This window comes from Dermacentor albipictus, chromosome 3 (genome assembly GCF_038994185.2).
Source record: "Dermacentor albipictus isolate Rhodes 1998 colony chromosome 3, USDA_Dalb.pri_finalv2, whole genome shotgun sequence".
Lineage (NCBI taxonomy): Eukaryota > Metazoa > Arthropoda > Arachnida > Ixodida > Ixodidae > Dermacentor > Dermacentor albipictus.
The window spans coordinates 2,048,147-2,066,279 of NC_091823.1; the positions used below are offsets into that span (position 1 = coordinate 2,048,147).

The window sequence follows — 18,133 nt, forward strand, 5'->3', positions numbered from 1 at the left end:
AGAGAAATGAAATAAGGTGTATCTCACAGGTATGCCTGTGCGATACACCTCTCCTTTACTTGGAAAACAACGAACCACATCACTTGGACTCGCACTGGAAAGAAGCACAGGAAGAACACTTCCAGGACCAAGTAAACAAGCGAAAGTGTATAATGAAGATTTCTAGTTGAATTTTTCGGAATTAGCTCTGAAGGAATTGTAGAGAAATATATATTTGTGGAACAATTATAGTGCTTTTAAATCCATTGTATAAGTTAAATCCCAAAGCCGACTCATATTGTTATTTACGAAGTTGCATAACGATGCGTCTCCGCCAGTCTCGTACAACTACGTAGAGCACAAGATGCTGCGGTTCTAGCCATACTGCACCCACTGTGGAAGGTTAGAAAAACACCCACATAAGTATAGCAAATAAGTGTCTTCGTCAGGCGGCTCAACTGATAACCGTAGAAGCGTCATTAAAAACACGTGGAATCATTCTTCAGTTCTGGCGGTGTTTTCCTCTGCTTCCTTTTTGAACAAAAAGATGCTGATCCATAAATATTTTACAAACAATGCTTTAATTTGTTAATTTTCGTTTTTGCTTCCTGTTTGGCTGTTGCCTTGGCTCTCTCCCTTAGTATATCGCTTAATTTCTCAACTCCTTGCTACTCTTGTTTCCAGTAGCCAATTTTGCATGAAAAGTGCTGTACAATCGGGAGAAACCACACGAGGTAATGGGTGGCATTCTTATTTCTTGCAGGTTTAACAGTTTTTGCAGGGTTTGATGATGGACGCAGTTTCACATGACTTTATTATGTACCTCATCTAACCAGTAGTATCATGAATATATGGTTCCGGGGATCTGCCAGCATCGCAGCGGGCTGTCACTTGAGGAAATAATGACGCAAAAGGAAAAGTTAAACACAAGTGGAATTTTCTGCGGTCACAACTTGTTCCACAAGCGCACAGACAAGCTGACTACGAACTGAATCTCTTTCCTGGTCCCTGCATCAATATGAGCAAAGAAGGTTTAGCTAATGAAGCAAGACCGATGCGCGTGACTGTTGCAATACATGGTGACAACTGAACGCATCTCGAGTTAAATGCATGGGCACCAAATCAATGAGAAAACTGGCCTTCGCACCCTAGGAGATGCCGATAACTGCCACCATGCAAAAGGAGTGAAAAATTCAGCAAAATGTTGACCACAGAATAGTTGTCAAGTCTGTGGGAGTTCCTTCGGTCTACCGGGGCGCAGTCGTTGCTGTGCCTAGGGCTCCAGACTTATTCGCCATTGCGAGGAAAACCTCTCCCAAATGCCTGCCCCTCGACCCGCGCGCCGTTTTCCCCGGGCGCCGCGGCCGCGTCCCGCGACGTCATGCTACGCGGCCCTGCGATTGGGTCGTGGAGCGTGACGTAGGGAAGAAGCCCCGACTGGGGACGATCGCGGTGCGCGGGAGAGTCGTGCTGCGAGAGGGACGAGCGCCGGTCACGAGAGGCAAGCTGCAAGGTACGTGAGCGACCAGCTATTTGTGTCCCCAACGCCCCGGCCTGGGGACGTTCACGTGCTTTGTTGGCTTGCGTAAGTGTGACTTGCTGAGTGGCTTTGCGTTCCGCCCTTGCGGTAGTCGCAGGCGCTCAGTGCATCACACTTTGCGTGTCCGAACCGTCGCAGACCATTGTCGGTGACGGGAAGCGCTAGGTAGCGTTTGCGAACGCATTTCGGCCCGCGCGCGTAAACCATTGTTCGACGCGGCGTGTAACCCGCCTTCCTCGCCATCGGGAACCGCGGGCGCCGAGTGTACTCCGTGTGTTTGGGTGCAGTCTGGTACATGTTGACCATTTGTGATCAATAAACGCCTTAACTGTTCTGGACGCCGTGTGTTCCTGGGAGAGCGCCCATGCGTACGGCCAGAGCCGTCCAGGTCTTTCGGCTCGGTGCTCGAACCTGCGGTGGGTCTATCGCCGTGCGCCGTTGTGCCGCGTCGTGGGGCTCCACTTCTCGGGCCCCACGTTGGGCGCCAAAATGTGGGCTCACAGTACGTCTCCGCGCACGGCGTCGCCAAGTGGTCCCCGAGAAGTGGAGCCCCACGACGCGGCACAACGGCGCACGGCGATAGACCCACCGCAGGTTCGAGCACCGAGCCGAAAGACCTGGACGGCTCTGGCCGTACGCATGGGCGCTCTCCCAGGAACACACGGCGTCCAGAACAGTTAAGGCGTTTATTGATCACAAATGGTCAACATGTACCAGACTGCACCCAAACACACGGAGTACACTCGGCGCCCGCGGTTCCCGATGGCGAGGAAGGCGGGTTACACGCCGCGTCGAACAATGGTTTACGCGCGCGGGCCGAAATGCGTTCGCAAACGCTACCTAGCGCTTCCCGTCACCGACAATGATCTGCGACGGTTCGGACACGCAAAGTGTGATGCACTGAGCGCCTGCGACTACCGCAAGGGCGGAACGCAAAGCCACTCAGCAAGTCACACTTACGCAAGCCAACAAAGCACGTGAACGTCCCCAGGCCGGGGCGTTGGGGACACAAATAGCTGGTCGCTCACGTACCTTGCAGCTTGCCTCTCGTGACCGGCGCTCGTCCCTCTCGCAGCACGACTCTCCCGCGCACCGCGATCGTCCCCAGTCGGGGCTTCTTCCCTACGTCGCGGGACGCGGCCGCGGCGCCCGGGGAAAACGGCGCGCGGGTCGAGGGGCAGGCATTTGGGAGAACAGAGCACGTCCGGTGTTTCCGACCGCTTTCGGCCGTCGCATCGATACCCCCTCAAGCGACGACCACCATTGTGAATTCGCCCTCGCGTTGCCAGACCTTTCTGGTAAAAGAAACGCGTTACTCTTGCTTTCTGCCTCTGCGAGCGAGTGTTTCTTTTCTCTCGGGATTTCCCGCATAGAGGCCAGCGCGCCACGGTTCCAGCCCGCCCTAACTAGATGTCAAAAAGTTTGCCCGTTTGTTCAGTGCTTGTATTTCTTCTTGCTTGAATAATAGGTTTAGCCTTCCTCGTGTGCATAGCCTTGTTTTCAAAGTGCCCCGCTTCTTACCCCGCATCGCCATTGTACGTAGCTGTAGAGGGGCGCTTGGTGCCCTCATTCTTTTGTTGTCTCGTCTTTGAGACTCGCCGCGTAAGTGTCCGGAAAGCGGGGGCGTGCGACCATGGGAGCGTCAGATGAGAGTGAGGTTTGAGACATTGGACGCCTCAGACATTGGTGTTGCCTGCGCCCGAATCCGTTGCAAGCCCTAAGGGCACGTGTCGCGGGTGCCTCGTGTGTGCGCGTGCGAAAGGGGACGAAAACCACGTCCAGCTGGCTTCGCGACCCTCCATCCTGTGCCCCCCATCTCTGCTCGCTCCTTCTGGAAAACGACTGGCGTCAGCATTTACTACTCCTGCTGGCACTACTGCTGCCGGTGCCCGGAACTGTCTTCCCGCTGTCATTCTCTCTCGACAGTCGCCTTCGTCGGTAGCTTGGAGTTGCAGCGCACTCGCGCTCAAGATGGGCAAGCCGTCTGCCCTTATCGCCCCTTCGAGCCGCCGCCGCAGCCGACGCCGGCGCTGGGTTGCACAGCCAGGCGCTCCAGCCGCAAGGATACTCCCTGCTCCAACGACTGTCCCGCCTGCCACAGCTACGGAGACCAGTCCGAAAACACGGAGTGTGGCCACCTGGACGTGCCAGGAGGGTGTATCGGCACCCCTCTGGTACGTGTCGGTGAAGGCATGGCCCGCGCAGCGCAGAGTGGAGAGGTGCCAGCACCCCGTGCCCTATCCTTTTAAGGGGCACACGCTCACTCTAACGGAGGCAGCCGCGGACGGCGCCCACCTGCCTCTCCCCCTGTCTACTAGGCTGTTTCCAGCCTCGCCGCGTCATACGGCGCTGATGCCCGGAAAAGTCGCCGCTCCCGCACACCAGTTAAAGATTTGGGCGACTGTACGTTGGGTGCATTAACTTTTTTAAATGTTTATTTGTGAGCGTGTGTCTCTGTGCGTGTGTGTGTATGTTTCTGTGTTGGTGTTTTCCCTCTGAGTTATATGGTTGTACACGATTTTCACTGGGCTTGTTGTACGTGTTAAATAATTGTGCTATTAGTGTATTTGCCCTGGTTGTATCGTTCTCGTTTTCTTTAATATGTGTTTAAGGGCTGGAACGGAGGCAGGAGGTTAGCCGTCCTTGCAATATCTAGTGCTGGCTGATACAGGGGACTTTTCCTTTGTGTTACATGCCGCCGGCTTATTTCTCAGCTGGTAGGGACATTTAAGGGGAGAGGGATGTGGGAGTTCCTTCGGTCTACCGGGGCGCAGTCGTTGCTGTGCCTAGGGCTCCGGACTTATTCGCCATTGCGAGGAAAACCTCTCCCAAATGCCTGCCCCTCGACCCGCGCGCCGTTTTCCCCGGGCGCCGCGGCCGCGTCCCGCGACGTCATGCTACGCGGCCCTGCGATTGGGTCGTGGGACGTGACGTAGGGAAGAAGCCCCGACTGGGGACGATCGCGGTGCGCGGGAGAGTCGTGCTGCGAGAGGGACGAGCGCCGGTCACGAGAGGCAAGCTGCAAGGTACGTGAGCGACCAGCTATTTGTGTCCCCAACACCCCGGCCTGGGGACGTTCACGTGCTTTGTTGGCTTGCGTAAGTGTGACTTGCTGAGTGGCTTTGCGTTCCGCCCTTGCGGTAGTCGCAGGCGCTCAGTGCATCACACTTTGCGTGTCCGAACCGTCGCAGACCATTGTCGGTGACGGGAAACGCTAGGTAGCGTTTGCGAACTCATTTCGGCCCGCGCGCGTAAACCATTGTTCGACGCGGCGTGTAACCCGCCTTCCTCGCCATCGGGAACCGCGGGCGCCGAGTGTACTCCGTGTGTTTGGGTGCAGTCTGGTACATGTTGACCATTTGTGATCAATAAACGCCTTAACTGTTCTGGACGCCGTGTGTTCCTGGGAGAGCGCCCATGCGTACGGCCAGAGCCGTCCAGGTCTTTCGGCTCGGTGCTCGAACCTGCGGTGGGTCTATCGCCGTGCGCCGTTGTGCCGCGTCGTGGGGCTCCACTTCTCGGGGACCACTTGGCGACGCCGTGCGCGGAGACGTACTGTGAGCCCACAAGTCTCAAGATTGATTTGGAGGTGCTTTGTGAATGTGTGTGAGGAGTGGTGGCATGGGGTAGGGGGCAAAGGGAGGGGGCTGCCTGGGCCTCCCCCGGGACCCCCCTTGGATACATGCCTGATGTATTCCTTAATTATTCATATTAAGCAGCGCCAAAAACACATGAACAAGGAAGTGCACTAGATGAGCACTCCTTGTCAGTGTGTCTTTTGGTGCTGTTTAAAATGAATGATCCATACCAACTAGCTCGTGCACAAACCTTTCTAAGTCATTCTTAATTATATACGTGTGTACCCGCCATCTCCTGTCACAGTATGAGCACCAATAAGCCTAATAAGTGTAATGCAGGCCTTCAGATCTATTTCGGACGTGCCGGTAGTGATTTGAGCCCGTAGGCACAGTAAAAGGCATGCATTCATTTTTTTCAGACTGCCAGATTTTTCTGATGTTTTCGCGGCCCCTAAGGAGTCCCAAAAATCAGACGTTGACTGTAGTGCACCATCTACAGTCAACCCGTAAAACAAGTTAGTGGCCGCTTATGAGTTTGGATATTTTTCTTGTAACTATAGGAGGTTATGAAAGTACTCCACAAGGCACTATATTCTTACTCTGCAACTGTCACCACCATGGTAATGAAATTGCACATACAGACAGAAAAAAACAAGCAAAAGTAGTTTACAAGGGATTGTGATTTTTAGAGCACAATATCTGCTACAGTTGGTGTAGTATGTGCTATGACCAAATAGACTGTACTTTAATGTGACAACTGCTGAAAACTACAGATGAGGCTGATTTGGAATGTACAGGTATCAGGAGGCTATGTGCAGTACCGCTTTGACTGTGGCAGTGGGGAGGGCCTGGTGCGTGTGGCTGGCCGCCGTGTTGATGATGGCATCTGGCACGCGCTGCGCCTCGAGCGTCGTGGAGGCAGTGCACAGCTTGTCGTTGACCTGCGCTACGAGGCCTCGGGTGCTGCTCCAGGGCCCCACGATGTGCTGAACCTCAAGGGCCGTGAGCTGCACCTGGGCGGGGCACCCACTGTCGCAGGTCTTGTTGGCTGCCTGGATGATGCACAGGTTGGTGGCCAGCCACTTCCTCTACATCTGCGGCCTGCTGGTCATGCACAGCTGCGTAGGCTGGCCAATGTCCAGTTCTCCTGCCACCTGGTGGATGTCTGTGGCAGCCAGCCATGCCTGAATGGGGCAACCTGTCAACCCCTGCTCACCACTGGCTACACCTGTACCTGCCCCACGCACTTTCAGGTCGGCTTTGACTCTTAATTCACCTCTGTCCGTCACACGAGCATGCTATGAGTGGGAATTTCAAGGGAAATTAAAATTGCTCTATTATATTCATTAGTTCATTCAAATGAAGTTTTACCTTACTACTTCGTGCAGGGCCCCCAGTGCAAGGAGCCAGTAGCTGAGGGCCAGTGCACTGATGGTGTTTGTGAGCTGGCAAATTGCCTGCCCAACCAATGTCTTCATGGAGGTTTGTGCCAACCGGATGGTCACTGCCACTGCTTGACCCCCTACCAGGTGCGATGAACTGAGCATTCTGTTCATCAACTTCAGCATGCTTTACCAGCAGGGCAGGGCTTCATGCTATTGTGCACATCCTTCTGTTCTTCCTGCCCAGTCTCCTAGTTTGAAAGCAGTCTTATAGAGCATGTCAAAGCAAGATTTGGCATTGTACTTTGGTTTTGCTCTCCTATGCGACTACCGTTGAAGGACAATAACCCGCATGTAACTCACGCAGAGTTGCTCCATGGAATTGCTTTTACTTTGGCAGGCACTTTTTGTACTCCTTTTTCAGTCAGTGGGCTTCGTCAACTGTGCACTCCGGGATTGTCCGGCTTACTGTCCGCAGCTTCCAGCCTGACCAGCTCTGACAAAAGGGCACATCATAGTAACGTAATCCAGCTGTCGAGGATTGTCCGCAGCGGTTTTAAGTGTCACCCAAAGGCACCGTGACCAGAAGTCACTCTCTTGGCTGCCGTTCCCTGCTTGCGAACTCGTACCTAGCTCACCACTACTGCTCAGTGAAGTCATTGGCATGGCCTCCGAGATGGTACAATCTGAGAGAGCAACGTCGCTGGCTCAACCAGAAAGCTTCCATCGTGTGATCACAGCCTGAGCGAATTGTACATGTTTGCAAAGCGCAGCTTATGTCGCACTCCCTTTCTGTGCCACTTAACTGCTGTAGTTAAGCTAGCTCATTGCACATGAAGTTTAGGTGGAATTCTCACACAAATGCAAACAAACTCCCTATCGTACTGTGTTACCACTCGCACAGAAAGCTCAAACCAATATCACACCCATATATGTTAGAAAAGCAACTCCTTAGGCTAATAGAGCATAATTACTTGCGGTGTGCGAATACACGAATACCAACGAATTTAACTGAATAGCGAGCATTCAAATAATTTGATCCGCAAATCGAATATCTGCTTTTCAATTTTTTGAATATTCAATATATTCAATGTAGAGACCCGTGCAGTGCCACATGTCGTATGCGCCATGGAGCCACTCAGGCTTGATGCCACCCATGTGAGCATTTCACTTCATTTTTGGCACAAAAGGAGTGCTGAGCATGTCATGTACAGGCCACAGAAAGCACCTGAACGGCGCTGCGCCGACCGAGGATCGCCTCTGTCGCTTACCAGGTTCATGCAAGTCCACAGGACCGATTGAAATTATAATGTGACATGGACAGAGGGATCAACAACAAAAGCAGTATGCATTTCGTAAAGTGCTAAAGCGTATGTGAAGGTTGGTCAGTTAGCAGCCAATAGGACTGCAGATTGTGTGGGATACACCACAACAAACTTCAAACTGCTTCCATCACTGGGGCATCTGCGTCAGCAGCCATATGGTGTGTTGTGACACCACGGACTCAAGCACGTGGCGGTTGGACTGTCCCATGTGTAGCTGTGCGCAGTGTAGCCATGTCTGAGGAAAAGGGGATTCAGGAGGTTGAGCTGACGCCGGGTGTTCGGACCTTTATGGCGGCTCAGCGGAGGCAACACACCTCTTTGGCCTTTTCTTCACGTAGGCGGCACCCCCGGAGTGACCCTAACCGGGGGAAATTGGCAGTCGCCTTTTCCTCTCCCCTCCTTCACTCTTTTATTCTTTCTCTCCCACTTTTCCAACTTTCCTGTCTTCTACTCATTTCTTCTCACTTCTGAATATCTTGGCAGCTAGGGTCAACCTAGTGTAGTTATCCAACCTTGGATATGTTATACAGTTAAACATTGATATAAGAAACTTCAATTTAACAAAATTCTAGATATAATGAAGTGTTTAACTTTTCATACTATAGCACACCATGTATTTAGAACCTCAATATAACAAAGTGTGTTTGTATGCCATTTCAATATAACGAAATTTCACTGATGCTATAAAGGAATGCCAAGACAATAAATGGTTTTCCTCCATTACCTGATCGCTCCCTGCAAAAGGGGCGCACCAATGAAACATTCACTTTGCGAAAGAGGCTTTTCCTAAGTACCACGTTGTACACAGTCAGCATGATACTAAGACAGTCCAAATGATCTCACCATTTCTTCTTACAAAATGTCTCATGGAAACAAATGGCTCAGGCTATAAAGTAACGAAGTTGGGAAGTGGCCACCTTCTTCTCGAAGTTCGCAACAAACTGCAGTACGATAGACTCTTGAAACTTGTAGCGTTTGAGGAGATTCCTGTTTCAGTGGGCTCACATGGTCGATGAACACAGTCATAGTGTCATCTCAGAAGATGACCTTCTGGAACTCAGTAAAAGCAAGCTACTCGAAGGATCGCAAGACCAGAACATCATCAAAGTGCAAAGGATAACGATAAGGCGAGCTGACAAGCAAATACCTTTCAAGCACATATCGTATTTACTCGAATCTGCTGGTTTTGCTTACCCAGCTCTCAGACCCTCATTTTCAACGTTTGGCTTACTAAATCTGCACACAAGTATTTTTACAGCGGAAGCATACTTTTTATTTATTCTACTTGTTTACAATACCTCAAAGGCCCCAGTGAAGGGGTTTTTCAATCATTTGATTGACGCGACGTTTAGCGTCACGTAGATATCAACTATAGTTGAGTCTGTTAAATTTTTTTTAGTTACTTCGGATTGTATGTTTTCCCAGTTAGAACATTTTTTCTCGTGGTTTCTTCTAAAACATATGAACGAGGTTCTACTGTAATTGCTATCGCACTAGATGGTACCCGCACCGCTTTGTCGACAGTTGTACACGGCCATTCAAAGTGTTCAAAGTGATGTACAGGTTGGGGGTTGTTCTGCACACGCTCCAAAGAGTGCAGCCATTGGCGCGCGCTTCAACATCTAGAGGGGACAGCATTTCAGCTGGTGCAGCACAAGCAGCGTTACGTTACTGGTCACAAACAATGCGCATTGAAAACATTGGACTACAAACACGCCTCTGCCCTGCCGATGGTCGCCGCAGGAACAAGAGCTGCGCTCTAAAAATGCACTCGCGAAATATGCCACAACCTGCTGCGACGTTGATCTCCATTGTACTCTCGTAGCTGCACCGGCTGCAAGCTGCTGGATTCCACTACACATATAAGTGGCATCCAAACATGTATACCAGCGATGCTTTCCTTTGAGTAATAGCCACAAATCTCCAAGGCTATGCTTTTTGGTAACACAAGCACCGATGAACGTCACAGCCGCCATGTTTCAGACATTACCTGGTGCCGCTTCTCAGTAGAACACCTCTTAGAGAAAGAGCATAGCCTGCGAGATGTAAAATAAAAAAAGAAAGAAAAGAAAAAAACATGCAGCGCCGCCTCCGCATTTTTATCTTGAAGGTCTTGAGAGAGGGAGATAACCAACCTGCAACAGAGGCGTTGGCCATGCTTGGCCAGGCACAACTGCGTCTCTCGCCAGTCAGGCCTAAACAAGGGCTGTAGATGGAAAGAGCAAAGTTGTGCAGACTGTGCAGTGATGCCAGCATTGCCAATGTACTCCTGCACACTAGCACTCCCCCCATCCACGATTGCACAGAGTTTGAATGATCTGTGGCGATGCAGATTTCAATGTGAGTTAGTGGGATGCGTTACAGATTGCTTTCAATGCATTGTTGGACAAATTGCAGCGGCTTTTCTGAATGATCCGAAATTTTTAAATAAAGAGTTGTGAATAACGAGCCTTTACTGTATTTCTATAATGAATCATATATAATTGTATAAAATATTCACCAAGATAACTTCAAATAGAATAAGGGCAACACTTTTATTTTCTAACTTGAAGCCTGTGAAAATTGCGTGTGCCTTAGAATGAGGTTAATACGGTACGCAGAAGCACACAGCATATTTCGCAACATGGTGGATGACGCCATGCGCACCTTTTTCAGACAGCCGTTGTATGCTATCTGTTTGCACTGGTCCAAGCAAAAATCTATTCACAGCTCAGACAGTTTGTGGGCAGTCTCAGACTTCAAATCTATGAAAAACTAACATAAATCTGGCATCTCTAGGCCAGGCAAATGGAGCTTCCGAAGGAGAGCAGTCCCAGGCAGTCCGGGACTTTCAGGGGCGGGTAATCAAAGAGGCCCAGTACGGACTGAAGAACCAGTTGAAGTTGAAGTCATGAGTTGTGTAAAATGTGTCGACCCTTTTCCGGGTATTTTAAACCCTGGCACTTGAGCAAACTGAAGTCCTTTGAAGTAAACTCTTTACTTTGTGCTGAAGGACCCCTTGCGACAAAGATTTTTGCTCATGACATATGGTATGGTGCAGTCTCCTTTATATTTTTTCCAGAATGTGCTGCACAAAACAGAAGCTGCTGCTTGTTTAAACTGAAACTGACAAGGCGCTAAAAAATTGTGCTCTAGGCCGGCATGCGTAGAGCTGTAGTTTGCTAGATGCATTCAGTAGTTAGCAACAACGCTGTTGCTACAAGCATCACTTTGCGTCACACATAATATAACGCAGGGCTTGTGTCAGTCGGCACATTGGCCACATATTCTAGTTCACTGTAATGCTGCGCCAATAAAGGCTGGAAAAACATGCGGACGAAGCTGCCCAAGGGAAGTGCTGTGAATACAGTGATGCGACACTGGCGACACTTGTGTGTGTTTGAGAGTGTGGCTGCAATAAATGTTCACTATGAGATGTCTGCTAACTGTTAGAGACATTTTTGTAAGCAATATAAATTATCACCAAGGCTACGTAGTGTTTCAACAACTTTTGTGTTGTTGATGGCCTGCGCATGAGACTGCGCCTTTATGTGCAAAAGTAGTTCAGATGTCTACCTTGCCAGAAAGGAGATACTCCTTGGTCATATGTCACGTTATGTGAATGCCTTTCCAGTAGATGTCCCTTAGCTCAAAGGATTTTGGAGTGCTCGTATGTCATGGGTATTAATCACACAAGAATGAGCTTTGCAAGGACATTTGACAGCATGGTTGTGGGACCTTGATCACTGTCTTTCCAGAGCTTAGTAGACCATGTGCAAGTGAAAGACAAATTACTAAGCGAATAGAAGTACACAGGTTAATGGTTTTAAAGCAAAATAGAAGCCAAACTCGCACATTCATGGGGTCATCATACAACTCACAGAAACCCGACAACTTTGTCAGGTTTTTGACGGAGTAGGTAGCATCTTGTAGTCAGACTGCAACTACTGCTTTGTCCACCCTGCCAAAAATAAGAGACCTCAGATGATGTCCTTGTTACCTGCTCTGAGGAGACAGTTGAAAATATTGTTGCAGGAAGAAAGCAGGCCCACGAGTGTAAAATAGCGTATATTTTCAACTGAGGTTAATGGCGTTCAGGCAACTGCCAGACTTCGTCTTCCTCTCGTCCAATCCAACTTCTTCCTTCCCTTCACCGTAACATCACCGTCCCGGTGCAAGTTATAGAGCCTCACTTAATGGGGGGACATAGGGCTTCAGCCTGGCGACGTGAACAACATCGCTGGTGACGTTGGAAGGCACTGAAGACTGACCGACTGGGGCGATCTCGTATGTCATGTCGGACAATTGGCGTAAGATCTGGTACGGTCCAGAATAACGGGAAAGTAGTTTTTCCGACAGGCCGACGCGACGTGAAGGCGTCCAAAGAAGGACAAGGGAACCAGGTGAAAAATGGAAGTCTCGGTGCCGAAGGTCGTAGCATCGCTTTTCAGAAGCTTGCGAGACTGTGAGGCGATGACGGGCAACATCTCAAGCCTGGGCGGCTAAGTCAATAGCATCGCGAGCGTAACCAGTGCTGGGTGATTGTACTGTGGAAGGGTAGCAACGTGTCAAAGGGCAAGGTGGGGTCGCGGCCATACAACAGGTAAAATGGTGACAATCTGGCAGTATCGTGACGGGACGAGTTGATGTATGGTAAAGCGAGGTCCCAGTCGCGGTGATCGTCGGAAATGTACATGGCCAGCATTTCAGTTAGCGTGCGGTTGAGTAGCTCGGTGAGGCCGTTCGTTTGAGGGTGGCACGCAGGTGGTAGCAATCTGGTGTTCTGTAGAACAGGAGCGGAGCAAATCATCGACGACCTTCGATAGAAAGTAGCAGCCGCGATCTGTCAGCAACTGGTGAGGGGCGCCGTGGTGCAGGATGACGTCGTATAGTAAGAAGTCGGCGACATCTGTAGCGCAGCTGGTTGGTAGCGCTCGTGCGATGGCATATCTCGTGGCATAATCGGTTGCTACAGCAATCCATTTGTTTCCTTTGATGGAAATTGGAAAGGGGCCAAGGAGATCTAGGCCCACACGGAAGAAGGGCTCTGTAGGGATGTCAAATGGTTGCAGTAAACCAGCGGAAGGCATAGCAGGCGTCTTCCGGCACTGACACAGGTCGCAAGAAGCGACATAACGGCGCACAGAGCGATAAATGCCGGGCCAGAAGAAGCGTCGCCGCAGGCGGTAGTATATTCGAGTGATGCCCAGATGTCCAGCAGTAGGAGTGTCGTGAAGTTGTTGGAGCACGGCTAGTCGAAGGTGCTTGGGAACGACTAGGAGGAGCTCCGGGCCGTCAGGACGAACGCTACGACGGTATAAAGTTCCATCGCACAAGGTGAACATCCGGAGGGACGGGTCATTGGGCGAGGAGCTTAGGCGTTCCATAAGCGTTCGAAGAACAGGATCTTTGCGCTGCTCGTCGCCAATATGGAGGAAGCCGGAGAGGGATAGAACACTGATGTCTGAGTCTGCATCGGTATCGTCCGGTTGATCCACTGGATTGCGGGACAGGCAGTCAGCGTCTTTATGCAGGTGCCCTGACTTATACATAATAGAATATGTATATTCTTGTAGACGCAAGGCCCAACGTGCAAGTTGTCCAGTTGGGTCCTTCAAAGAGGAGAGCCAGCAGAGGGCATGATGATCGGTTACGACGCAGAAGCTCGGACCGAAAAGGTACGGCCGACATTTCGCGACTGCCCACACGAGCGCAAGACATTCTCTCTCAGTAATGGAGTAATTTCGCTCGGGCGTGGAAAGAAGGCGGCTAGCGTAAGCGATGACACGGTCTTGGCCCTGTGGACGCTGAGCGAGGACAGCGCCGATGCCATGACCACTCGTGTCAGTTCGTACTTCAGTGGGCGCAGAAGGGTCAAAGTGTGACAGAATTGGGGAAGTTGTAAGCCGCTCAATCAGGGTGGAGAACGCTTTCTCCTGCAGTGGTTCCCAAGAGAAAGAGATGTCTTTCTTAAGAAGGTCAGTGAGAGGGTGAGCTATGTTGGAAAATTTTTTCACAAAACGCCGGAAATAAGAGCATAAGCCCAGAAAACTACGGACATCGTTTGTTGAACAAGGTACAGGAAAATTTCGCACGGCGTGAACTTTCTGTGGATCAGGTTGGATTCCAGTGGCGTTTACAAGATGGCCGAGCATGTTAATTTCACGGCGACCGAAATGGCACTTGGAGGAGTTTAGCTGAAGGCCAGCCCTGCGAAACACGGAGAGTATGATTGTGAGACACCGCAGATGGCTCTCAAAGTTCGGCGAAAACACAATCACATCGTCGAGGTAACAGAGGTATGTAGACCACTTCAAGCCGCGCAAGAGAGAGTCCATCATGCGCTCGAATGTAGCTGGCGCATTGCATAATCCAAAGGGCATGACTTTGAATTGGTACAGAGCATCCGGTGTGACGAAGGCGGTTTTCTCGCGGTCCATCTCATCGACGCTAAGCTTCCAATAGCTGGAGCGGAGGTCAATTGATGAAAAATATTAGGATCCGTGAAGGCAGTCAAGAGCGTCATCAATGTGAGGCAGGGATAAACATCCTTCTTTGTTATTCTGTTTAGGTGACGGTAGTCAATGCAGAAGCGCCACGAGTTGTCTTTCTTCTTTGCTAAGACAACTGGTGATGCCCACGGGCTACTTGAAGGTTCAATGATGTCCATGTCCATCATCCTGTCTACCTCTTTTTGTATGATGGCCCTTTCTGTTGCGGAGACACGATATAGCCGCCTATGAATGGGGCTGGCGTCACCGGTGTTGATGCGATGCGTGACAACAGATGTCTGGCCAAGTGGACGGTCGTCCCAATCAAAGATGTCCCGATAAGATGACAGGAGGTGAAGAAGAGCTGCTGTTTGCTCGGAAGGAAGGTCTGGGGCGATCATCTTAGAAACATCGTTCGTAGGCGTCGAGGACGGAGGAGTGGGTGACAAAGGTCCGTTGGTACGGAAGAAGGATTCAGAGGTCAAAGAAGAAACCTCAAATTCTTCCAAAGGAGTGATATGCGCTATGGCGATACCGTGTGGCAGCACATGCGACGAAAATCCAAAATTGAGGATGGGCATACGAGTGCAGTTTTCGCGGATCCGGACTAAGGTGCTCGGCAGGGCAATATTGCGCGACAAAACCACGTCAGTAAGCGGCGATACGACGTACTCGCCATCAGGTACGGGAGGACAGGGCGTCAGGAGGACATTTGTAGCCGCTTGTGGAGACAGCCTTGCAAACTCAGCTGAACATAAGCGGTGTGAAGCGCAAGTTGTTGCGTCGGCAGGAAGCGGCAGATACAACTGTACAACACCTGCGGAGCAGTCAATGTGGGCAGAGTGTTTGGAAAGGAAGTCGAGGCCGAGAATTAGGTCGTGAAGACAGTGTTCAAGGACAATAAATAGAACAATGGTATAATGGCCCCCAATGGTCACACGTGCTGTGCACATTCCAAGGACAGGTGAAGTACTCCCATCGGCGACTCGCACAGTGCCCAGTTTGGCGGGTGTCAAAACCTTCTTGAGCCTTCGGTGGAGAGCAGCGCTCATAACTGAAAGCTGCGCTTCTGTATTGACGAGAGATCTAACAGGAACACCATCAACTTCAATGTGCAGTAGGTTTCCACATGTAGGCAGGGTCAACAGAGGATTTGTGAGCCGGGTCGAAGTTGCAGCTTCACCTCCGGGAGCTGCACCGCCTAGTTTCCGGAAGCGAAGCGACCAGTTGCAGAAGGGGATGAAGAGCGGTGAACGAGAGGCGAACAGGACCTACGACCTTGCGGAGACAGGGAGCGGCTGGATCTTGGTGGAACACTGTCGGCTTTGATGTTCCTAGTCGGCGTATAGGGCGAGAAAGTACGATTGTCTGGTACTTGGCGGCAGTGACTCGGAGACAACCACCGAGGAGGCGACGACCAGTGGTTGCGGCAATGACGGACGATGTGTCCAATACAAGAACAATTAAAACAGATGAGTTTATCATCCGCTGTGCGCCAGTCAGCTGGGCTGTGACGGCGTGGCGGAAAGCTTTGCGTCTGGGAGCGAGCGGCCGGAGGAATCTGGTAGGTGTTTGTATGGCGGACCGAGCAGAGAGATGGAATGCCCAAACTTGCTATTTCCTCCCGAACGACCGCTTGTATAAGGGAGATAGCGGGCACGCTTTCCCGACAGTCGGGACGAACTGGAGCCGGAGCCATGGCCTCAAGCTCACGGCGAACGATGCGCGTGATATCTTTCGGTCCTGCGGGCTGAACGAACCGCGGCGGGTCTTCGCAAAAAAATGTCGTGGCGGTATTGGGCAGCTGGTTGAAAGTTTGAGCGACGCGGCGGCCCTTCGCTTGTTTGAAGCGCCGGCACTCCTTTACAATTGCATCCACAGTGGCACAATCCTTACACATTAGGAGATTGAAGCCATCGTCTGCAATACCTTTCAGTATGCGACCAATCTTGTCTGCCTCGGTCATGTTGTCATCAGCCTTGCGACAGAGGGCCAGCACATCCTGTATGTACATGACATATGATTCTGTGGACGTCTGAGCACGGCACGCAAGTTCTTTTTCTGCTGCCAGCTGACGACCGACAGGTCTGCCAAACAGGTCTCGCATTTTTTCTTTGCAGACATCCCAGCTCGTTAGGTCAGCTTCCTGTGTGTTGTACCATTGCTTCGCAGTTCCTCTCAGATAAAATATTACGTTTGCAAGCATCATTGTTGGATCCCACCTATTGTTGTCGCACACTCTCTCGTACATTGTAAGCCAGTCCTCGACGTTGGTGTTGTCCGTGCCACAAAATGTCCCTGGGTCCCGCGGGTGAGTGAGGATGACCGTTGGCACGGGCTGCTGAGGCATTGTCGCTTGTGTCGGTTGATTTGCCATTGTGGCGGCAGGCAGATGACGTCCGCTGCGAAGTTCCGTGATTGTACCCCGCACCTCCACCAAAATGTTGCAGGAAGAAAGCAGGCCCACGAGTGTAAAATAATGTATATTTTCAACTGAGGTTAATGGCGTTCAGGCAACTGCCAGACTTCGTCTTCCTCTCGTCCAATCCAACTTCTTCCTTCCCTTCACCATAACAATATTTTGGGTGAAGTTTGTGGCAAAGACTAATTCTTAAAGGGAAAGTCAGACATCCACCCATTTGTAGCAATTGCTACAAAGGAAACCCATACGGGTTCCTCAAAAAGAAAGCGTCGCAGCTGAAGAAAAATTCGTCATAGTCCGGTACTCGAACCTGGACCACCGCCTTTCCAGGGCAGCCGCTCTACCATCTGAGCTAACCAGGCGGCTAGCAAATGGCAAGGCTAAGTCGAGTCAACAACTCGAAGAAAAGGCAAGAGTTTGATGTAATTATTAACATAGCTGACATAAATTGACTTAATTGATGTAACTAGAGCGGCTGCCCCAGAAAGGCAGTGATCCCGGGTTTGAGTCCCGGGTCAGGACGAATTTCTCTTCAACTACAAAGCTTTTCTTTCAAGGAATCCATACAGGTTTCCTTTGTAGCAATTGCTACGAATGGGTGGATGTTTGACTTTCCCTTTATTACTTATTTCTCTCCACTTTGCGGGTTTCCGCAGAACTATTATGTCAAAGACTAATTCTATTGATGAAGACATGTAGATATTACTGTTCCAGTGTGTGTTACTGTTTCGTATCAGATGGCAACTGAGATGCACTGGAACGTCTACAGTGCTATTTTGGACATGAGGAATGCTCCATGAGAATAGGGAATCCTTTTGTGAATGAACACAACTTTCTCCAAAAGAAGCTACAATAATGGAGGCAGAGCGCAGCGAAGACTTTCTTTCTTTTTTCACCACAGTAATATCGGAACATTAGGTGGTTTTTCAGTAAAGTGATTGCTGGAGACTTTTGTGTAGTTTGCTTAAGTGAAACTTTGGCTAAATGGAACACATTTTTTTTCTCCCATTATATTCTGTATAAACAGCGTGAACTGTATATGAAATTGAAATCTCAGTTTAAAATGTGAAGTTAAAAGCCCAGTATTTTGTATGTATAACCATATTTGCCTCTCTAAGTCACAATGATGAACCGAGTCATGCCTCCTCTGAGCAGCCATCATGCAAGCATTGGAAATGTACTTACTTGGGCTGGCATGTGTGAATGGGGTGTAAGAGAGCTGCGCTGCTTGTGCACAACAGTGATAATGAATTCCTATGGGAAGGGATTCCAGGCTGATTCGTGACAGCTGAGTGACCAGCAGGCTCTCTGCTGCCATGGAATGATAAGTGAATCGCCCTCCCACAAAAGAAGACAACGGGTTGTGTCACAATCTCCACACAACCATCACATGCACTACAGTGCATCACCAGCTTAAAACTTGGATTCCATTCTGAC

General features: G+C 50.4%; 2 protein-coding genes across 3 annotated transcripts in view; both read left to right on the top strand.

Annotated features, from left to right (window-relative positions):
• LOC135919943 (fat-like cadherin-related tumor suppressor homolog) overlaps positions 1-18,133 on the top strand; it is a 375,972-nt gene that overhangs the window by 333,382 nt on the left and 24,457 nt on the right. For both annotated transcript variants that reach the window (XM_065453965.2, XM_065453966.2), the window contains exons 32-33: positions 5,895-6,350; positions 6,486-6,626. In XM_065453965.2, the coding sequence (XP_065310037.2) occupies positions 5,895-6,350; positions 6,486-6,626 (597 nt within the window). The remainder of the gene's footprint in view (positions 1-5,894; positions 6,351-6,485; positions 6,627-18,133) is intronic.
• Positions 1-18,133, top strand: part of rept (RuvB-like helicase 2 rept) — a 206,377-nt gene that overhangs the window by 76,532 nt on the left and 111,712 nt on the right. The window lies entirely within an intron of this gene.